The sequence below is a fragment of the Penicillium soppii genome (genome assembly GCF_028829465.1).
Source record: "Penicillium soppii strain IBT 18220 chromosome Unknown utg000003l, whole genome shotgun sequence".
Classification (NCBI taxonomy): domain Eukaryota; kingdom Fungi; phylum Ascomycota; class Eurotiomycetes; order Eurotiales; family Aspergillaceae; genus Penicillium; species Penicillium soppii.
This window is the reverse complement of record NW_026643233.1, coordinates 255609-278653: the sequence shown is the minus strand read 5'-3', so window position 1 is coordinate 278653 and position 23045 is coordinate 255609. Positions and strand designations below refer to the sequence as shown.

At 49.2% G+C, this 23045-nt stretch overlaps 6 protein-coding genes across 6 annotated transcripts; 2 read left to right on the top strand and 4 right to left on the bottom strand.

Moving 5' to 3' along the window:
* Positions 1–1799: 1799 nt before the first annotated feature.
* Positions 1800–2640, bottom strand: N7529_002219 (uncharacterized protein; the record flags this gene model as incomplete). The annotated part of the gene is made up of 2 exons (XM_057237747.1): positions 1800–2139; positions 2195–2640. 2 exons carry the CDS (start codon positions 2638–2640, stop codon positions 1800–1802), a joined length of 786 nt encoding a protein of 261 aa, XP_057100358.1.
* A 1641-nt stretch (positions 2641–4281) lies between these two features.
* Positions 4282–4800, bottom strand: N7529_002218 (CENP-S family protein; the record flags this gene model as incomplete). Its single annotated transcript, XM_057237746.1, has 4 exons — positions 4282–4411; positions 4505–4538; positions 4597–4720; positions 4768–4800. 4 exons carry the CDS (start codon positions 4798–4800, stop codon positions 4282–4284), a joined length of 321 nt encoding a protein of 106 aa, XP_057100357.1.
* A 351-nt stretch (positions 4801–5151) lies between these two features.
* Positions 5152–5727, top strand: N7529_002217 (uncharacterized protein; the record flags this gene model as incomplete). Its single annotated transcript, XM_057237745.1, has 1 exon — positions 5152–5727. One exon carries the CDS (start codon positions 5152–5154, stop codon positions 5725–5727), a length of 576 nt encoding a protein of 191 aa, XP_057100356.1.
* Positions 5728–6085: 358 nt separating this feature from the next.
* On the bottom strand, positions 6086–9639 carry N7529_002216 (DDB1/RSE1 family protein; the record flags this gene model as incomplete). Its single annotated transcript, XM_057237744.1, has 3 exons — positions 6086–6388; positions 6437–9458; positions 9545–9639. The coding sequence occupies 3 exons, from the start codon at positions 9637–9639 to the stop codon at positions 6086–6088; spliced, it is 3420 nt and encodes a 1139-aa protein (XP_057100355.1).
* A 618-nt stretch (positions 9640–10257) lies between these two features.
* cprA (NADPH--hemoprotein reductase cprA) lies at positions 10258–12401 on the bottom strand (the record flags this gene model as incomplete). Its single annotated transcript, XM_057237743.1, has 2 exons — positions 10258–10554; positions 10614–12401. The coding sequence occupies 2 exons, from the start codon at positions 12399–12401 to the stop codon at positions 10258–10260; spliced, it is 2085 nt and encodes a 694-aa protein (XP_057100354.1).
* A 2530-nt stretch (positions 12402–14931) lies between these two features.
* Positions 14932–22785, top strand: N7529_002214 (putative cell morphogenesis protein (PAG1); the record flags this gene model as incomplete). The annotated part of the gene is made up of 3 exons (XM_057237742.1): positions 14932–14942; positions 15001–15673; positions 15754–22785. 3 exons carry the CDS (start codon positions 14932–14934, stop codon positions 22783–22785), a joined length of 7716 nt encoding a protein of 2571 aa, XP_057100353.1.
* Between the last annotated feature and the right edge of the window lie 260 nt (positions 22786–23045).

The following is a 23045-nucleotide window of genomic DNA, read 5'->3' as shown; positions in this document are numbered from 1 at the left end:
TCCTTGTTACAAAATTTTGGAAATTTTCTATCATCAATTCATCGGGAATGGTTCGGTCGATTTCGCCTTGTCGTTTCCTATTTGGAGACTCTCGATGTTGTTTCTTCTTGGCGGCTTTGTGTGCCTTGTGTATTCTGTTACCCTTTACCCATGATCAGTCCAGTGATGACCCGGTTGATGCTATTGTCATGTCACCTACTTAATGAATGTTATATTAGTGTGTTTTTAACCAACTCTTCAAGAACTAGTAACTCTTGCCACATCTACTCTAGATTCTGACAAGCAAACAAGCAAGCCTAGCATTGTAAAATTCGCCCTCAAATCTAAGTCTTCCACCTAAAAGATGTCTCTCTACATAGTATACTCGCAGCTTTGTGCGTGTGGAATACCCTCACGACCACCTCTTGCAAATAAATCATCCCGTTCCGGGCCCTCGAAACAGTGGACGTTTTCAAAAACTCTGATCCCAAGTCGGCAATCACATAGGTCACCCAGCGTAGGTGTTCTGTCCACCCGTGCTCCTCGCCATGGGATTCTCATTCTCCATCCCAAGTTTGTTCAATTCGAACTCGACAAGGGATTCTATTCAATGTGGTGAAGTTTTCAGGATATTCCCGTTGAGCTCAATTCTAGTTGAACGTTATTGGAAAATATCAGGTTTCACTTTCTCTCAATCATTTCAATCCATCCCAAGAGGCCGGATACTAGGGTCGAGAGTTAGTTTTGGATTTATAAAGATATCACATGTCGCGAGTAGCAAGCTCCTTGACTTCACCATTAACCCCACACAGACTCGATTGAGGGGACTCCTGGCTCATTTTTGATGAGTGCTATTGGCATGGATTGCTAGGGAAACCAAGAGTTGAGTGGGAACGCTGTTGGCAGTTTGGTTTGATTACACACAGGAGCTTGATGAGCGAATTTGACTTAAGAGTAAAATGGAAGAAGATCTGGTTTCTGATCTTGAAGAGAAAAGTCCAGCTGGCTATGTAGCTAAGAGAGGCATGTTGTGTTGGAGTATGGTGGTTCAGAAAATCCGCCCAATCTGACCTTTAGTCTCAGATATTATTTTTTGAATAGTTTCATCTCTTACAATCAGGTCCAGTTCTTCGGATCTGTTACTTGAGATCTTGATCGTCAGTTCCACGTAGTGCAACTTCTTTGTGCCCTTTTTATGTGCTCTTTCTGTTATATGTTTTAGGTTCTTTGGGGTTGTTGAATGTGTATGCATGTTTCTTATTCAACTCACATCACCCAATGTTTCATGTTCGGAGCCCACCCGAGAGTCGGTTCTCTAGGAATTTGCAGATATCACCCGGACTGACCAAGGCATGTTTCCCTCCAACTTGCTCGACCGGGAATTCGTTCAATACTGAACATGACATAGTGCTTTTCTCAATAGATATTCGATGTCCAAAGATGGGGTAGTAGCCACGTGGTGAGCTGCGACATCCCCCCCACATGCTTGAATCCGGAGTCGACGCATGCGGAAATGAGGCTTGAATACTATTGTTACAGGGTCTTCAGGAACAAGGAACCCAACTGCACTATACTAAGAATAAATAAAAACACGTATAGCAGTTGATTAATATTATAGTGACCAGCTAAGTCCTTAAAAGACCCGAAGTGCCCGCCAGATATCCTCCGTCATATTGTACAAACCCAATCTTTTCACAAACATAGCAGTGGTATCTTGGCTCCAAATCACACAAAACGGTCATAGAATCATCGACCAGTGCGTGCACACCGATCCAAAACATAGTCGGTTATCAAGCCTCCGACTATCCCAACGAGCATGCTTAGATATTGCCAGTGTAGGCCGAGTTACCGTAGCCATAACCATTACCGGTCTGAACAGGAGCAGCGCCATTGGTAGCGGTGTTCTTGTTGCGACCCCAGGAGCCGAACCACTTCTTCTCGTTATTGGGCCCCGCGCCCATCTCGACGTCATGCGGGGTCGGGTGGCCGGGGAGGGTATCAGCGCCGGCGACAGTATCGGGGCTGTTCTTGTTGCGGCGCCAGAATGCTCCGCGGCTGCCGTGGGTATAGTTGTTGGTGGGGGACGGACCGAAGCGCTTCTCGCGCTTGTGGTGGCGAGCCAGCAGGACCTGGAACAGGATGGAGACCAAGAAGAAGAAGCTGGAACGATTAGTGAGAGTCGTGGGGAAAATGGGGTTTATGGATAGCTACTCACATTCCAATGATCGCGACTGCGAAAACCACCTTCTCCAGCTTGCAGGTCATGCCGAAGGTCAGACCCTTGGAGAAGGTGTCGTCGTTGGCGTTTCCTGATCCTAGAGGTGTGTCGACCGTGCCAGTGCATTGGCTCACACCCTTGCGGGTCAAGATGGCGATCGCAACCATTGCGCCCACGAAGCACAGGTCCAGGGCGACACCTAGGAAGGCGAAGAACGCCACGCCACCAAGACAGCAGGTGAAGATTATGCCGAGCAGACTGTAGAGGGTCGCTGCGCCTGCTAGACCTTCAACAGCCTTTATCCATGTTTCAATATGGTGGTTGTGTCTGGAGAGAACAGCCAGATAGTATGAGAAGATGCCGAGGATGACGGCACTGTCAAGGAACTGCAGCACGCGCAGACCAAGATTAAAGAATCGAAGAATTACTCCGCCGGCTCCCATTATCAGATATGAGTTTTTTGGAGGGGGTTTGATGGTAAGGTGACCACAAGTCTTAGGGAAATTCGTTTGTATATGAATGAAAGTCAGGCAGCAGGATTTGGGGGATTTTAAAAGTGAAGACCCTGAGCCGACGCAATTGACGAAGATCAGTGGATGGCAAAGGTCGATCCTGGGAGAAGCTCACACCTTAATGGCCGGAGATGTCTGCGCCACACTCTAAATGACCCACTTCCTGATGTCACTCCCATGGTTTGGTTCTCCACCTTGCCGCCTACAGTTAGAGACTTTTTCTTAGTGCTGTCTGATTGGGCGCTCGCCCCGCCACAGGTGAAGTATCTTTTGGGGAAACTCCCAAAAAAAGAAAAGCCCCAGCCACGTTACCAAAAGCCACACTACTATCGTTGACCCTTACACTTTACACTTCAATGCCTTGCGATGTACACTATTATTGGAAAATAAACATGCTGCCTAAACACCATTGGATCTACTTCCAAGGTTGTGTTTTGTGCTTCATACAGACATAGGAACTGTTTTGTTGACGTATTATTGACACCCCCTTGTCAACCTGGTCCATTTGCGAATTGATCATCAGGGTTTCAGTTGAAAGATTAAAGTTGAAATGAGCTTCAATAATCTGAAACTAGTGCGGTTTAAGCTACGCTCTATGTTTTGTTTTTGTTAGCACATGTTGTTCAGTTCTATTTCTTATAAAGATTTAACTACCAAGTAGGTACCAACAGCTTGATAAAGCCATTCAATATTCTTAAGAGATACCTTCTACCTTGTTACGCATGGAGCCCTGATAACGTTGTACCCACCACGTTGAAAATGTTGAAAATGACGTCTGACCCGTGAGGTTTGCGTCACGTCCTATTGCCGTGGGTCCACGATGCCATGTGATTTTAGGCAATTATATTTCGGAGCTTGGCAGTGTAACTGCCGGTGTGGCTAGACAGACATAAACAGTGGCATTAAATGCAATTAGGAATACGATAAGGCATGGACAAAAATAATGTATTAAGTTGTATCAACACAGGTGATGCTTTTAAGCAAGTTGATTACCAATAAAATGATGACAGGGAAACAACACAATTGTACAATCAACAATACCATAGCTTGCACAGTGTAACACCAAAGTAAATATGAGCTGGAAAGAACATCACCTTCCAGACTACATTCAAGCCAGCCCAATGCTGAGCTATTATGCCACCAAGTTCAGAGGCATGATACTGCTGGTCCGGCATCGGTCAGTCTAGTCAATCGACGCCGTGCTCATCATGCGGGTGGAATCAGGCATCGCGTTCGACAAACTTTAACCAATGTTCGGTTCATATCTCAGAGGGTATTGCCAGGGGCGACATCATAGCCCGGCAAAAATCCTGGGCCTGGAGATATAGCCAGTTGTTGCTAAAACTGGCGCAGATCGAGCATTTCCTATAGTCAAAAAATCAGCATTGGTCCGCAGTAGGCAGTAGAACTCATCGTTGCATATACGGAAAGTAGCCAGGGCCATATAGCTTAATTCTCCTACTAACATTTTGTTTGAGGACGTCCAAATAACGGGGGTGATGCAACCCAGTAGATAGAACCGGGCTCACTGCGCGACATCGAGTTTTCAAAAAGTGGCTGACAGTTTGCTATTCAGGAATCTTCCTGGCGCTGCTTCTCTTTCTCTTGCTCCACGAATGCTTTGAGGATCGAATCCAGCCCCTCGTTGCGACGAGCGAGCAGCATGACATCGGACACGTTGACAGTAGATCGCCCTGCGTGTCTGGGTTGAGAATTGGTGATCAGTATTCACTCAACATATGTTGGAATGTCCAAACAAGAGCCAATCCTGTCCAGTCATAGTAAGCCGACTTACTTTGCAAAGGATTCTAGATCTTGGCTGACCGTTTCTGCTAAGAATTAGGCACACAACCCAGATAAAGTTCACATACAGACAGGTTAGCATACCGATCTGAGCCCACACCATCTCTGTCAATGCGCCAATGAACTGTGGTGTCGCATTGACGCCTAGCCTGATGGTCTCTTCATCCACGATCTTGCCAATCGACAACCACAAAGCGGATTTCAAGCGCTGTGAAGAATTAGCCTGGCATGCAATATTCTAGTCGAAGCACCCACCTCTTCCAAACTAGCTTCTTCGGTTTGCTCCATGATGAAGTTGATAGAGATAACAAGCAGATCGCGTCCCCATATCAAAGCAGAACTCGATATGATTGGCCAGTGACGCGTCCGCGGAATAACGGCTAATCCGGCACAGTCACGCTAACCCTAAACAAGCAATTCTGATTGCGGGAGCCGCGGAATTTCAGAGAAGCGCAAAGCAATCGCAGATCTGTCAATTAATCCCTCAATTATTCTTCTTCAACTTTTCTAGTCAAGTTCTTGGGAAAATCTCTACCTTTACCTACTACTGGAGTGTCCTCACTACAACCTCCTTTTCCCAATAGCGGGATACCAACCACTTTCCTCTCACAAGCAACTTCAACCCAAAAAAAAAACATCATGTCCGCCCAGACCCAAGCCCAAGTGGACCTCAGCGAAAAAGCCGCCGATGCCTTCCAAGATTTCTTCGCCCAACTCTACACCCTCTTCGAGACCGTCTGGACGCGCTTCTGGAAGAATGGCTACGCCTCAATTGCGCAGATGAGCGGCAAGCGCTGGACAAAGGTCATCGGTAGTGTGGTCTTCTACCTCATCGTCAGGCCCTACATCGAGAAACTGTTCAAGTGGATGCACGACCGTGACCGCCGCAAGGAGAAGGAGAAGAGAGATAAGGAGAGGGCTGAGTTCGGCAAGGTCAAGATCTCGCCGAACTCGCTGCGTGGAGGTGGCGACAAGGGCAAGGTCATTGGTGAAGTCGAAAACACTGATGATGAGCTCGAGGACGAGGAGGATGTCATGGCTGCTGCTAGTGGTGTTCCTGAGTGGAACAAGATGGCGCGTAAGCGTCAGAAGAACTACATCAAGAATGTGAAGAAGGATCAGCGCGCGCAGGATCTGAGCCGTGAGCAGATTATGGAGTTGTTGGATTGGAGTGAGGATGAGGAACATGCCCCCCAGGAGAAGAAGGATCTATGAGATCTTTTGGGGTGTGATTGGCTTCATGCTTATTGAACTTGGACGGTTGGCTTAGATGTGCATTGCATGGTCTCTGGGGGTTTTGCTTCTTGTATCTTTAATTGGTTAATTCTGAATTTAATTGGACCTCCCAGGGCCCCTTTAGCTACAATAAGTTCTGACTACAGTGGTATCTTTTATGTAGAGACGCCTTGAAATCGTGAAATCTACTTGGTATTTGCAATAACGTGAATGCATCAAACCCAACGCTAAACTGTGGCCCAGAGAAATTCCTCCGAGCTCCTTCAGAAACAATCCATCGCACCTCATCCATAGTCATGAGCGATTCGTAACGTACCCCAATGCCCAAGAACACCAATCAGTGAAGTCTTCGCAATGCCTCAATCATCTGCTTAATCTCCTCTACATCAGAAGAGCCAACCTCATCCACGATCTCCTGCTGCATACTCGGCGAGCAGTCCAAGAACTGTTCGATAAGCTCGCCATCCACGAATCGGAACGGCGCATCAGCCGTGCGGACCATCGTGCGGAATCCTCGGAATTTCTCGAATTCCAGGTCGCCTAATGAGTCAACCTTGGTGGCAAGCACAGTTTGCAATGTCATTAGCAAATCTTGGTACTGGTCTTTAATGAGCGCGAAGAGGAAGATGGAGCCCTCGACCTATATGCGAGTTAGTGATATGCAAAGCTTTAGGTGAGAGAAACGTACTGTTGCCATGAATGCACGAGGTGTCACTGTCACGCTGGAGAGGTGTGGGATATTCACAGGCCGGATCCTGTTCACCATTTCTCCGAGCGAGATTTCACTAGTCGGAACCAGGCGGTGCCGGTCCTGGACTGTGACTCCATTCATATTTCGAGAAAGAACGATAAGGTTACCCTCGGCGTCGCTCTGGAGGAATGTTTCATCGCCGACGCAAGCAACTCCTGTGCTCCAGACTGTTTGATAATGGCGGCCAACTTCGACGAGCTTGTCGGGCTCGCCATCTTTTCCCGGTTCATATTTGACTAGGCATAGACTCTTCATTAGATCTGCCACGGCGATCAAGTTCCCGTTCACAGTCAGGTCAACTGGCGCAGTCGAGGTACGATAGGCGACGAGTTTCTCCAGTGTTATCGAACCACTGCTATCGGTTTTCACCTCATAGATTACAACAGTCTTGACGAGCGCTGCAACGATGTAGTCACCCATCATAGCGAGAGCTCGGCAAGCACCCATGACCGGCAACTCGGCGACTAGGCTGAGCTTGCGGCCGTGATCAACTTCCAGTACGAGAATCCGCCCGCGGATTTCCCCGCTTTCGGTTTCTTCGTTTGCGAAAGCTGTGCCGACGATGAACCGATCCTTGGTACTTCCACCTTTCTTGCTTGATGGCTCGGCGCGAATAACGCATTCAACCAGCTCCTCTTCGCGCATTTCGATGGCATCAAGTCGTCCGAACATGATCTCATCGGCGAGGACGAAGTGGCTCTTCACGACCTCGGCGCCAGCCACAAGCTTACGTTCAATTGTACCAAGCCCAAATGCCTTTTCAGATGGGGAATATGCAACACGACGGACAGTCGAGCCTATTGGGAGCGTTTGGATTTGAGTTGTGCGTTCTCTGTCAACCAAAGCGATCTTAAGCTCTTTTTCTGTTGCAACCGCGATAGCATCAGGGAAAGCCATTGCATTAAGATGGCAGATCCGCGAGGCACCTTCAGAGTTTACAGCGGAATAGATGATTCGACCATCCGAGCCATAAATTAGGCTGGGGTTTTCACAGGTGGCGAAAACGTTAAACAGGCCATCCCCTTTAGGCAACTTCTTGAAAACGGGTTGTTTAGAACCAAGAACCAGCTTGTTCATTCCAGTGAGTGTGTGGTCATCGTTCAACGAGAACGTGATAACGCAACCATCGGCCATGGAGACGAACAGGGTAGGTGGTTTGTCGGCCAATACCTGGGCCACTAGGACTGATCGCGGGAAGCTTTCTCCAGCTGGGCCAAGGGGGCTTGTTCCCAATTCTTTCAAGTCGTTAATGCCAAAAATCGAGACATGCGCTAGTTGAGTGAATCCTGCGATGAAGACTCCTGATGGTGTAGACGGAACAGTCAAGCCAGAGATCTGCTGGTTATCACCGAAATTCTTTTGCGTGAGAAGTTCCACGTTGCCTTTGAGGTTGAAGGTCGTGACCACCTGGCCACTGACCACCAGAACGAGGTGGTCATCGTTGGCCGAGGCAGCGGTGATCAGCTTGGGAGTCTCCGGCTCCCATTCGAAAGTGACCATCCCACTTTCGAGATCGGCAACTAGTACTCGATTTTCTGTGACCTGGAGGATGCGAGCGCCTGAAAGCCGCATAGTAAGGAGAGTGCTCTCCGTGAGTGCAAGCCCCAGGAAATTGTCGAGCTCCTCGATTTCACCGTGGGGGCTAAATTGGAACACACGAGTCTCGTCCACAAAAGTAACGATCAGGGTATCCAGTGACTCGTCTTTGGTTTCATTTTGAGTCCGTAGACCCCAGAGATCCGTGATGTGATCCATTTCGCCCAAGACGCCCAGCTCTTCCATACCGACACCGCTGCGCACACTTCGCAGGGTGCCATCATCGAACGCGCCGGATCCTGTCACAATCCGAGCCTGTCCAGACGAGAACTCGTGGGTTTGGCTCTCGCTGGTGCGATTTCCAAGGTCCATGATGGTGAAGTCGAGAATGGGCGCAATATTAGACAGGGTCTGGATAACTTCAAACGAACTACCATTCAGCCGGATCACCTGTGAGTCGCCCTGATGCGAGCCGATGAATAGCATTCCACCACCGAGGTAGACGAGGACAGACGCACGAGCCGTACTACCCAGGTACTCGAGCTTCCAGTCATCGATCTCACCCCGGTTGTTCAGAATGAAAGATAAGAAAAAGAGTCTTCCATAGTCATCGGCTAACAACCACCGCTGGCTATCGATTTTCTCCCAAGCAACAAAAACAGTTGCCTCATCGAGATTGCGCGTAATCACATCGTTGGCGTTATCGTCGATGTATTTGATCGACGTTTCACCGAGAACAATAAGACCACCCAGCGGAGCCGGGATGGGAATCAAATGCGAAGAACCGAGATCAAGCTCTTGCCCAAACTCTCCTCCCTCAAGCTTTGGTACCTCTTTGAACGTAGCATCCGCAGCAAGTCCCGATGTACCAGGAGTGTAATCCAGCTCGCGGATTCTGAGGCGCACCTTCTGTGTGTTATCTTCGTATAGCAGTGCTAGCCACGGATTCGATTCTGAATGCAAGAATGCGGATGATCGAACGAACAGCTCGTCGATCCGGGATATGGTCGGTCTGTCGAGTTCTCCTACCTGAGGTGGCATATCTGTCCCAACCGTCGACATCCGGCTCCGTTTCTTCGTCGGCTGCACAATGGGCACAACGACTATCACGCCCTCGTACACCTCCAATGTCATGAACCGGCCGGTGGGATCGACCAGACACCGCGGAGGGAACAGGGACTCTCGTGACGAGGGCTCAACGATATCAGTGCAGCTGCGTGCTGTTTTGATTTGTTGCGTTTCGCGGTCCCATTGTATTGTGAAGTAGTTGTATTGGTTCGTTCCGATGAAGAGGTGATCGGTCGGTGAGTTGGATGGTGCAGGGAGACGGGCAAGCATCGTCACCCGCGCGTACATAGCGCGGGTTGCAGTGAGGACGATGCCATCTGGGGTTAGGGTGTAGAATTCTAGGCGATTGGCTTTGCTGTGGATTGCAAATTAGCTGTTGCTCGTTATTCGGCGGGTCGGAGTAGGGTCCTGCGGGATAAACTGAGATGGCAGAGAACTCACGCTGCGACTAAGCATTCTTCGTTTGGTGCGAAGAAGTTGAGCTTCACTGCATGGCGAATGCTGCTCGCGCGGTGGATGGGCACGACGTAGGCCATGATCGCGGCAATTGGCAACCGGGGAGCTGATGAAGCTTTGGTTTCAGCGCAGCGCTCCAAGGGGGAAATACTGAGAGCGAGAGGTTCAAAAAAAAATCAGGTTTGCTGCCCCCGGGTCATGTGCGCATGTCTCCGTGGTGAAGGAGGGGAGATTGGGAATGAAGTTCCCGTTCGAATGACGTTTAAGTCCGCGCTACAGCCGAAAGCATCTTGACTTTTGATACTCCATATCGACTCTCGTTCACACTGGGGACTTTGATCTATCCTTTATAATCTATGTAGTTGGTCATGTTCCATCTGTAAAACTTCATATATTTTGCGAAGAAAATGATAAATGCAAATAAAAAAAATGCGATGTAGCGAGTCTATAATAGAATAGTTGCAAACATTTTAGACATCAATGAGAATCCTCATTTGAAAAAAAAGTATTGAATCCCCTTTCAAATCACAAGTCTAAAGTCATAACCTGCCCATACTCCCCAGGGAAGCTCTCGAGGCCAATGCTAGGGATACATAAAACGCGAACCCAAAGAAAAAGTATCGAACAAAGAACATGCCAATATATATGCCCGACCATCTAAGCGCGGGACGAGGTGCAGAGAAGTATTCATCAATCATTCATGACCAGACATCCTCCTGGTAACTGCCGCTGCTGCGCATGTGCTTGACCATCTCCTCGCCCTTCTCGGCGGGCATGCCCCGCTGATCGGCAATGATGTGGCCCAAAACCAGATTGACCTCGCGGGCCATGTTCGCGGCGTCACCACAGACGTAGAAATTGGCCTTTTGCTTCAGCAGCTCGCTGACGAGTTCGGCGTTCTCCTTCAGGCGGTGCTGGACGTATACCTTCTGGGATCCCTCGCGGGAGAAGGCGGTGATAATCTTCAGGGAGTCGCCCATCTGTTCTTGCCAGGTCTGTCATACTATGTTAGTCTTATATTCAAAGACGTTGCAGGGGGTTAGAGATTGCATACCTTGAATTCATCTTGGTAGATGAAATCTTCGTCGCTCTTGCGACAACCAAAGAACAAAAGTGTGGTACCGACTTTCTCGCCCTTGGCGGCAAGAGCAGCACGTTCTTGGATGAAACCGCGGAAAGGAGCGACACCGGTACCGGGACCAACCATGATGATGGGCTTGGATGGGTCGGAAGGCAGCTTGAAGTTGGAGTGGCGGACATGAACAGGCACATGGATGCCATCGTACTTGTTGCGGGGACCGGTAATGGAGTAAGTGAGACCGTGGGGGTCGGGCGAGGGTTCACCATTCTGCTTCTGCTTCAAGGCCAGGAGGTAGTTGGTGGTGACACCCTTGACCATGTGCGAGGCACCGGGCAAACGAACAGATTCGACAACAGCGGTGATGCTAATCTTATCCTTTTGGACCAGGGAAGAGGAAGAGATGGAATAGTAACGAGGCTGGAGCTTGTTCAGACTCTCAATAAGCAGCGAGAACGGAACGGCAGTGAAGGGCTTGGAAGTGATGGTTTGAAGAGCCTGAGCAATGTTGAAGCACTGGTTGGTGATCTTCTCATGGAAGTAATCCTTGTCGTTACCCAGACGGACAATCTCGGCTTTGCTCTCTTCATCGGGGGCGAAAGCAGCGAGGGTAGAGACGAACTGACGGGAAACGGGGGCACAAACTTCCATGTAGTAGCGGACAGCCGCGTCGTACGTGGTCGGAGTTGGGATGGGAACCTTAGCGGTGACATCAATGCCCTTGACATTAATGACGGAGTGACGCTTCTCCTCAATACCAAAGACTTGCAGGAAGCGATCAACCTCGGCACCGGCGTTGGTGGGCCAGATAGCAATGTGATCACCAGTCTGGTAGCTAAGGTTGCTACCAGCAATGCTGATTTCCATGTGCAGACAGTTACGGTCCTTAACAGCAAACAATTCGGAGGATTCGACAATCGGGGCAACGTAAGGGTTGTGCGCGGAGTAGGGACCCTTGGCACTGCCCTCACGGTGGGCGGAGGTGGGTTCACCAAGGTAGACGGACTCATCCTCGGGGGTCTTTTCGTCGTCTTCGGTGACAGAGAATACGGCCTCGTAGACAGCTTCACGTTCCTGGAGACCCATAGTCTCCGTCAGGGCAGTCCACATAGGCTCCTTCCAGGCCAGGAAATCCTCTTCCATGGTTCCGGCGCCATCGTCGCCCTCACCAGCAGTTCCAATGCGTTGCGCACCGAGTTTGGTCAGAGCGGTGTCGACCTGACGAACCATGGCGTTGTAGTGCTCATAAGTGTTGTTACCGAGGCCGAACGTGACATACTTCATGGAGGAAAGAGGGGAATCCTCGGCAGTGGCGCCGCTCTCGAAAGCAACGTCCTCGCCAGTGAAGAATTGATAGAATTCCACCGCGTTGTCAGTGGGCTCACCCTCGCCGTAGGTGGCCAGCACAAAGAATGCGACCTTGTCCTCAGGGAATTTGTCCAGATTTTCGTAGTCGTAGTCCTCAATATCGGCCACCATAGTCTTCAAGCCGAAACGTTGGGAGCCTTCCTTTGCCAGTCGTGATGCGTAGTCCTCCGCGGTACCGGTCTGCGAGCCGTAGAAGATCACACAGTTCTTGTTGGACTCCTCCATCTTCTCCACGATGTCGCGGGTTTTGCCGCTCTTAGCGGCTCCATTAGCGGCGGCGCTGGAGGCATAAGGGTCTTTAGGAATAGCCCAGTAGCTACCCTTGGTGAAGTAGGCAACGCTACCCACTAAGAGAGCCACCAAAACAACCAAGTCGAGGGTATCGAGTTGCGCCATTGTCGCGGGAACAGGGGTGGGGGTCGTTCCCGGTAAAAATTGGTGTTTCCAAGCCGAAGAACAGTTTAGGAAATAAAAACCAAGATACAAGAAAATAAGCAGAATGGAAAATAATTCCTGTTCCCCTATAGACCCCTAAAATGACCTCAAAGAGGAAGATGAGAAGAGGAAGATCTAAGCAACAGGTGGTCTGATCCACTTAGTCCTGGCTCCGTGTTGGATCGTCGCATTCACCGCTTTAGTACAGTAAAGATAAACGTCGTATACTTCGGTGATTAAAAGAAGATATACGGCGTCAATGGAGTAAAGATTGTAAAAGGAGTATCAAAAAGATATAAAAAAAGAAGAGAAATAGCTAAAAAAAAACCCCCACTACCAAGTCTCAGTCCCCTAGTTATTTTATATGTGGAGAAATGGTGGCCGAGGGCAAAAAGTTGACACCGGAAGCAAATTCGGGGAATTGTATACCATGAACAAAATTGAAAAAGCAGGATTAACTAATTGTACGGGGTACCATTTGCACTTCATCCACGTTCTCTACTAGTTTTGCCTCAACTTCACAAGGCGGAGCTCGGGTAACTTGGGGAACACGGGGCCAACGGCAAGCCCGCTCGGGAGATAAGAAAGGTCAACTCCATAATTCCTTGCCTTTCCGTGACCTTCGCATTCTTATGTCTTGCATTCTGTACTTTGTGCACGGCACATACTCCGGTGCGGAATGCATTCCGTTGTTTGATGTCAGATCTTGACCTTGAGTACGAACTTCGGAGTACAATACTGTACTTAAGTACTGTAGGCGTGGCAACTTGCCTTTCTAGGCTGTCGGGTGCCGGCCATATATCTGTGGAGAAGATCGCCTGCAACATAATTTTCTTATACATGTGCAGTCGATCCCTTGTGATTATCTGATCGACACTTTTGTGTCCCTCGGTGAGTTCAAATGTTATCATATTCTTCTAGGGGACAAGGGACATTATAATCAAGGTATTCGTTATCCTTGTTGTGATGGAGATGAATTTTCGATGGCTATATCTTAGAATATGTGAGAGGCTTCCTGTGATAACATAATTATTTAACTAGGTAGATCTAAGCCACTTGAAATCGAATGCTTGTACTCCGTTTTGTCGTACGATATACCCCTATCAACTGCAGCTCTTCTCAATCTTGATAGGCGCCTTGCCTCTCACAGAGACAGCCTATGCTATCGCCACCTGGGCAGAGAAGATTGGATATACTATGTGCAACTTGCTGTGCATGAATGCTACCTCATGTGTTGCGAGGGCTGCCCAGGTGGGATCGAAAATTCCAGAACTGGTTGTAGATCCCTAATACATTATGGGGGTTGCCCACCGAATTTGTAGACACTGTTCGAAAAGCAGGTAGTAGGGTACAAGGAAGTTTAAACGCGAGTCCGGCACCTCGTATATTCAAGACATTACAGCTTTGACTTCAAACAGGCACCAGGAGAGATATATAAAATACATCTCTTGCCTCAGCAAGGGCAATCAAGTTGTTGATGAAAGCAACTAAAGGCTAAACTACCTGTCATAATAATGAATTGGAAATGAAATTTTCAACGATTTGAAACATCTCCGAGATCTGTAACAGCCGTTAGGAAGGCCGACATGAAGGTTGAAGGGCTCCTTGTGTCAGCATGGCGCTAAAGCATACTTAGGTCAGACCCTATAGATTGACCATACGTTGGATATTTCATTTGTGACTGATTTCGTTCAGCATTTTCATGCAGGAGACAATCCTTTTCCCCATTCAAGGTGCAATGTAGTGCTTCAGAGAGGTTGAATTCAACTGCTTTCGGTTCCTTTAAATGCAGTTTGAGCTCGATAGAATGCCCACAAACTTGGAACTTCCCCTATGTGGGGAGTCAACATCGACAAATTTGTTTCAAAAGACAGACACCCGAGTCTTGTACCCCACTCGGCACTTGAAACCATACGATCAGACGTTCCCTTGGGATCCTTGTTCGTTACGTCAAACCCGCATCGTGCATTACTTGCATCTACCAAAAATAGTTGATACAGGATGCGTATGAATATACGTTGCTAAGAAACAAGACCAATGAATCATTAATATAGTATACAACCAAAACTTCCTCCAAAATTCACCTGCAATGGCTAAAAAGTGAAGCTCTACCTACATAGGTACTTAATATACATGTACACTTTGAAACATAACTAAGGCAAAAACAGTGCCCAACGGGCCAACGGGGCTTGAAGGATGGAAAATCGGTCTTCAGCAGAGAAAACATACATTTTATTAGATACTATTATAACTATGCAACTACATTGATGTACTATATAATCAATTATTCATTGTTTTCAGTATACAAAAAACAACAAGAGGCTTAATAATGAAATCCCTTTACTTCCCATTGAAGGTACCCGTGCGCCCGATAAAAAACATCAAGCTCTCCTCATCTCAAAGACCCCTTGGCTCAGAAATTAAAGCCACTATGTGCAGTACAACCTGCTTATATTTTTGATCCGGCTACTTGCATAATGTCTTTGGAGCAATGAGATTCCCGTAATTCCTTTTCAATAGTAAGTCGTGAAACTATTCCACTTGCTGCTATCGGACCAAGCGGACTCGGTCTAACCATTGGGATAATAGTGGCTTCAAATCCTGCCAAAGCTGTTGGCCTAGGCCAAACGCTGCCCCTCATCCCTGACGACCTTAAATCCGCGTCGCACCATAACCTCGCATCCCCATCGGAACGCCGAGGAACCAAAACCGCCCAGTCGACTCCTATACACAGTCGCGAATCCTCTGCCGTCCGAGGAAGAGCTGTTGACCCTTCCACACTCGCTCCCTTACAACCTAGACGTGGTCATTCCGGTTCCAAAAGCCCAGACGTACAGGGCGGTCGCCCTCCAGGATATGAAGTGGGATTAGAACGAAGACCTTCCAACTCGTATGGTCATCACCGGCAAACGTCTATTGTGCACGGCGTGCAGCATTCTCGAAACACAAGCATGGCCGGTTCAAGCGCTTCCACGAGCCCTCTGAGCCCGGAGCTCATCGCGTCGCTCGGTCGCGGTGCTTTCGACGAGGCAACTCTCCCGGCAAAATTCGATCCTCTCGATTCACACTCTGGTTATCAGACGCCATCCGGGACATCCGCAGGCCATGGGCTACCGCCGACGTTAAGCACGATAAAAGACAACGACTTGAGCACAATCGATACCAGCCCCGCAGCCCTGCTCCACAAGCGAATGAACTCTGGGGGAAATCAAGACGGGAAAGGTCACATAGTCGTTCGCAGTCGAAACCGTCGGAATCAAAGACTGTGGGGGAATATGCGCTGCATCATTTATTCAACTCATTTGTTGGACAGGCGGACAGCAAGATTAACCAAGCCATCATGAAGATGGGGGAATCCGAATCTCCCGTGGAGGAGGTTTGCGGTCCTGGAGCGGACCCAACGTTCGATCAATTGATTTCAGCCTTGGGACATATCGCTCGAGAGAAACCCAAACCTTTAATTGACACGATTATGTTCTGGCGCAAAGCTAAAGGAGATGCCGCCATCACAGCACGCCAGATGACCAATGACCAGAGACCATCGCCTGCCACGGAGAGTGGTCCTCTACTGCGTCGCAATACCGAACCGACACAATTTGGTGATCCTGCTGTAGCTGCAGAACGGTCGCAGCAATCTACGCCTTTTATCAGTCGTCCTGACGATGTCGCTTTGGTGGAAAGACGTGCAACAGTCTCAGTCTATCTAGTCTGTAGAGTCTTGATTGAGATCTTCAACCAGAGTAGCCTGGCCTCAATCACTCTTGATATGGCAGATCGCCTAGAAGATATTGTTTTTGGCCAGGTGAAGACCTCTGACCCGGACCAGATCTCAGCATCACCACTCCGGATGGCGAACTGGAGAATATATGGCCAGTTACTAGGTATTATGAGCGAGTCGAACTTCTCCAACGTCTCTGGACGGTTCTTGGGGGAGCTCGACCGATACCAGAAGGAGGAAGCAGCTCGGGGCCCCTCTCGTGATGGTGACTCCAAGGCTGAACTGTTGATTCTTTGCATGAGATACCTCCGTTTGCCTATGTCACCAGAAGGGTGGCCCAAATCTTGTGACTTTATGCGGTCATTAGCACGCTTGTTTGTCAATGCCCACGGGCAACGTATCAAGCAAGCTTACTGCTACGTGATTGAGAAGTTGCTTCTTCCTGTCGCGGCCAACCCGAGCTGTGACCTTTCCCTACCCCGGTGGAAAGAATTCGTCGACTTGGTCCAACCGCGTCTAACGCAACTCCTTACCAAGCCACGCCATTGGGCGTCCTCTTTCTCCTTGAATGTGTTGTTGCTTTGCATTTCGAACAAAGAGACTTTCTCTTCACAATGGCTATCCATGATATCGAGCCTACCTGCACGGTTGAAGGACCGTCCCACCCGTGCACCCGCACTGCACGCTATCTGTCGTCTGGTCTGGACCTACTTTTTCCGTTTCTCGGACTCCCCTACGACCACCCTTCGCAAGGTTGAAGAGGTTGCCAAAATCGCCCTGCCCACCGGCCGGAGGACGTATCTAAGCGCAGAGCCGGTCTTTGCTGATCCGTTGATCCAGCTGATTCAAATAATTGGTTTCAAGCATCCGGATGTGTGCTTCCGAAACATCATTTTCCCTTTGATCAATTCCGATCTTTTCCTATCTGGCAAGGAGCTGAGGATAGAGCAAATGGAGCCCGAGAAAATGGTCATTGGTATCCGCGCTTTCCTCGCTACCATGTCTGATCTAGAGACGAGCGATCAGTTGTGTCCCCCCATTCCAACTGGTTCGCTGCCCAACCCTTTCACAGATGCTTCGACTCCCCTATATTTCCACCGCCCTCAGCTGCTCAAAGAACACACAGTGGCGAAACCCTCCGAAAAACAAGATCCGACATTATGGCAACCTGTCAATACAACAAGACTGAGTGATAATGTGAAGGAATACTACTTCCGCTTCTGTGAAGTCTTGGGCAAAATCACTTTGCTCTGTGACAACACATTTGGTGGACAGGCAGTACTGGACGAAAAGTTTGGTGGAACTACCCCCAAAACCCCCATCTCGGAAGCGTTCAGCTTCGGTCGTCGTGATGACCATGTCACTACTCTGGACCAGAAGCAGGGGTTCTACGACCTCCTCCATGTCGCAGTTCAAGCTCTCCCCCGCTGTCTCTCCGACCACATTCCATTCAATTCGCTCATCAATCTCCTCTGCACGGGAACTGCCCACGTCCAGTCAAATATTGCCACTTCTTCAGCTGAGTCCTTGAAGGCTATTGCACGACAATTACATGCACAGCAAGTCACCATTGGCTTTGCTAGGTTTATCTTCAACTTTGATGAGCGCTATTCTACCATGTCAGACGAAGGCATGCTCGGACCGGGCCACATCGAGTCCACGCTCAGGCTTTATGTCGAACTGCTGCAGATTTGGATTGACGAGATCAAGCGAAAAACGAAAGGCGCGGCGGCTATGGATCAACTGGAGCGGTCTATTTCCGGCAGTCGGGCTCTGCACCTTGATTTGTCAAGCGTCCTCGCTCACGTGGAAGAAATTGAGTCGCATGGGCTATTCTTTTTGTGTTCTCAATCAAGACGGGTTCGAGCTTTCGCTATCACCGTTTTGCGTTTGATCACCGAGTTTGACAGCGCACTTGGAAAAGAAAACACCCGAATTATACGGATTCTGGAGGCTGATTCTCAGCAAATTTTGGATGTCAATGATGAGCATCTAACGGTTGCCGAGCGAAGCCGGATTCAGAAAGGGAAAAGAAGAAGTGCCTCGCAAAACACACTTATTGAATTGTGTAGCAGTGAAGTCTCCTACGATTCAACATTGTGGGCCAAGGTATTTCCCAACATCATTCGGATCAGCTTTGAGACTTGTCCCTTTGCTGTAACGCTGGGAAGGGAGATTGTATGTGCACGTCTTGTTCAGATGCACAAGATCATCACCCATTTGGCCGAGAGCACAAGGTTTCCCCAATATGGCTCCATTGATGCATACCAGCCCCGTCCCATTGGAAGGAGTAATGTTACGTCTGAGATTCTGGTCGAGCAATGGAAGCTATACTTGGTCATGGCTTGCACCACTGTGACAAGCGTTGGGGCTCAGTCTCAAAGTCAATTGGCGAATGCCCAACATGCACGCAAAGCCTCCAAGGGAGCTCACCAGTCTCAAGACAAGATCAGCTCTGCCCGAAGCTTGTTTGCCTTTGTTATCCCCCTTCTCTCCGCCGAACGAGATTCTATTCGCAGTGCCATTGTAGTGGCTTTGGGATCCATCCATAAAAACCTTTACCGCACTCTTCTGGAGTCTCTCCAATACGCTGTCACTACCTGCAACGAAGAGGCAAAAATGAGAATTGGAAACCATTTCCGCAGCCCCAGTAGTCCTCGTCGAAATAGAAAGACGGACCGTCTACGTACGGAAGTCACCAATGTCTACAAACTCACATCCCATTTCCTCCAGGAACCAGAGGTTTACAATGACGACTGGATCGTCAACAACCTTGTCACCTACGCTAAAGACATTCGGATTTTCCTGAGCGACGCGGAAGTCCAGAATGATTGGGAATTCCAACGCTTGCGGTTCCACTTCTGTGGACTGATGGAGGAGCTTTTTGAGGGTATCAATCGCGCCAAGGATCCTTCTCGTTGGATGCCTTTCGAATCTCGGAAATCTGCATTCTCTCTCATGGAAGACTGGTGTGGGTACTCGCCAAACCAGGCTCAAATCACCGAGAGAGAAGAGAACATGCGTAAGTTTGCTATGGCACAGCCACACGAGACTGGTGAGATGAAGAACACCGCTGCTGCTATGGAGATCGAAAAGAAAAATCTACGAGCAGCAGCTTTGAGTGCAATGGCTTCTTTGTGTGCTGGGCCTATTGGCATCACCACTGAGAGTGGTTCCGTTCTCCAATTTGATGTTAGCCGCATGCTATCATGGATTGAAATTATCTTCAACACCGTGAGTGATAAATGGCATGCCATCGGTCGCCGCGCACTCAAAAACCTCATTATCCATAACCAGGAACACTCCTATCTAATGGAGCGGTCTATTGAGATGTGTTACGTGACCGAGCGGCCCAAGACTATTGAGAGCTACTTTGAGGTCGTGACGCAGGTGCTTTTCGAATATCCGGACTATCCTCTTAGATTCTGGAGGATTCTAGGAGCAGTCTTGGTGACTCTCGGGAATGAAAAACGTGAGATTAGGATGAAGTCTGCTAAGATTCTTCGAAAACTGGAGGAGCGCCAGCAAAAGAATTCCAGACTTCAAGACTTTGATATCAGTATTTCCGACAAGACTACCGCCGTTTATAAGCTTGCCCAGTTCGAAATTTCGAAAAGATTGGCCAGTCAACACTCCGACTTGGCTTTCACCATTTTCTCGGAATTTTCTCTACATTTCCGCAATCTTCAGCCTGATAGCCAGCGGAACATGGTTGCCGCTATTCTCCCGTGGGTTCAGACAATGGAGCTACAGGTTGATCCTAATGGCGGCCCTACAGCCAAGTCATACATGTTGCTGGCGAACCTGTTTGAGATAACCATTCGTTGCAGCACCGTCTTGCCAAATCAGGTACAAGCATTGTGGCAGGCTTTGGCAACAGGGCCCCACGGAGGCAATGTCCAGCTGGTCCTTGACTTCATCATCAGTATATGTCTGGAACGCAAAGAGCAAAACTTTGTAGAGTATGCCAAACAGATGGTCGTGTTCTTGTCAGGTACACCGGCTGGATCAAAGGTTATTGAGTTCTTCATGTTACAGGTTGTACCAAAGAACATGGTGCAAGAGCGCAAAGAGCTCACTCCACCCCCTTCAGACATCAAAAGTCTACCATACGTTGCAGACCTCGGGACGGTACTGCCTGTCGGAAATAAGCAAGCTGGTCTTTCTCTCGGACAGGTCGCGCTGATATTCCTTGTCGATCTCATGGTCGCCCCAGTCACCCTTGCCTTGGATGATGTTGTCAAGCTCATCCACATTGTTCTCATTCTCTGGGACCACTACACAGTCACTGTGCAAGAGCAAGCTCGAGAGATGCTGGTTCATCTCATCCACGAACTCATAGCGGCCAAACTTGAGGACGATGCTCCGGACGGTGCGCGGCAATCTGTCGAAGATTTCGTGGAATCAATTCGCAAGAGTGATCCTGCTGTTGTTTGGGAATATGAAGAAAACCATGGCAAAGATGAGGACGCCGATGATCGTCGGGTGCCTGCATCTATGGCCTCCGTTACCCGTGACGTTGTGAAGTTCTTCAGTTTCGCCTATGAAAGCGTCGGCGACTTGTGGGCTAAAGAAGCTTTGAACTGGGCCACCTCGTGCCCAGTGCGACACTTGGCTTGTCGCTCATTCCAGATTTTCCGCTGTATCTCGACCGCGTTGGATTCACGAATGTTGGCTGATATGCTCGCCCGGCTTTCAAATACTATTGCGGACGAGGAGACGGACTATCAAACCTTCTCAATGGAGATTCTTACTACGTTGAAGATCATTATCAGTTCCCTGGCCCCATCTGACCTACTAAATTATCCTCAATTATTTTGGACGACGTGCGCTTGTCTGAACACAATCCACGAGACCGAATTCATCGAGAGCATTGGCATGCTTGACAAGTTCCTCAGCCGAGTCGACCTCAGTGATCCAGTTGTGGTGGCCAAGCTCATCGAGGGCCAGCCGCCCAAGTGGGAGGGCGGATTTGATGGTCTCCAGGACCTTGTCTTCAAGGGAATGAAGTCTTCCGAGTCTTTTGATCGCACGCTTGATCTCCTGCATACTCTCAGCGGCCTTCCTAACAATGAACTTATTGGGGATGGAACTCGACAGCTATTCGCTGTGTTGGCTAACCTGCCCCATTTCCTTCAATGCTTCGAGCAAGGGTTCAGTGACCCCAAACCCATCGCTCGTGCTAGTATACTTGCCCGTGTAGCTGAGAATGAGCGCTGCCCCCGCCTTGCAGCTTCATTGTTTGGATTCGCGAATCAGCAATACAAGACAGCCGGTGTCTTCCTCGATCATATCATCACTGAGATTAAGTCGTACTATTTCCCCCAGCTAGACTTCCAGTGCTTGATATTCCTCATGGGTCTCTTGACCAACACCACAGATTGGTTCCGTATCAGAACGATGCGAATTCTCTGTGTCCTGATACCCGAAGTAGACATGAGACGCGACGAAGTCACCTGCCATGGCCCTGATTTGATCTCCCCGCTGCTCAGGCTTCTGCAAACCGATCTCTGCCCTCAAGCCTTAGAGGTTCTGGACCATATTATCACCGTCTCTGGCAACCCAATGGAGCGTCAGCATCTTCGCATGAGCATGGCATCAGCGGCCTCTTCTCGCGCAATTCGCAAAGAGTATGAGCGGATTCAGAGTCTATACGGCATCCCCGAGCCAACAGGTTGGTCGGTTCCTATGCCTGCAACTCAATCAAGCATGACGCGGCATAACGTCCACGCGGTATTCTACACCTGTGTCGAGGCTGAAGACATGCAAGACGAAGATGTTATGACGCCTGGTGTGGCTTTCCATGCAGATGAATACAACAGCAATGACTCATTTTTCCCCATGAGAGCCGATACCATGAAGTCAATCGACACGCAAAACGATGGCAATATCGGAGATATCGTACAGAAGCTGGACAGTCTGGATGACTTCTTCGAGGAGACCGATCCCACCACCCCCGTGCTGAACCCTGTTGCTCCTCCGATGCTTCGAGGATTCACTGGTAGCTACGTAGTGGACACGAACGCCCATCTCTACGACCAACAAACTGCGCCGATCTTGCGGAAATCTCTCGCTCGCACAGGATCCACCTCTTCCTTCCATAATGGTCTGGCCGAGTCTCGCCCACCCAATTTCCGTTATGACAGCAGCTCCGCTATGTACTCTCCGGTTACTGCAGCGCCTTCAAATGCTGCACAGTTGTTGCGATCAAATTCCCATGTCCGCTCCGTCACCTCACCTGCCAACAATCTCTATGTCCACACTGCCCCTGGGGCTCCAAATGCCACACCACCCATGGGTTTGAGCGATTATGCATTCATGTCGGACGAGGACCCTGACGAGGTGCATTCAGATCTAGAGGAACGCCCAGTGACTAGGAGATTGAACCCACTGCCCGCACCTATGGTCCGAAGTGCAACCGATGGACCCCACTCTCTGGAATCAATGATTCGCAGCGGCATGCGCAGGTTGACAGGTGGTGCAGCCAACAGAGAAAAGGAACGGCAGCGGGACCTACTCCGCGCACAACACCGTGCCATTGCGCAAACGGCCAACTCACCCCGTGTCCCAAAGGTGCCTGAAGAATATCTCTCAACCCCAACGAGCCATCCAGCATCACCGAGGTGAACACCTCTTACCTTCATCATATTACGTTTGTCCTTTTGCTTGTTCTCTCCATTCTTTCTTAGGTGCCTGGGCATTTCTTGGGAGTTTGGTCTACATACTACATACTACATACCCTGTCACCTTCCATATATTCTGGCAATTGGTCTTGCTCTCAAGCGTTCGCACTTCTACATACTGTATAGTACTCACCCTGCGCAAGTTCTCCTACATATCAGGTGTTTTGAATTTGAATCCATATCTTGCATACTTCTTTTAAGATT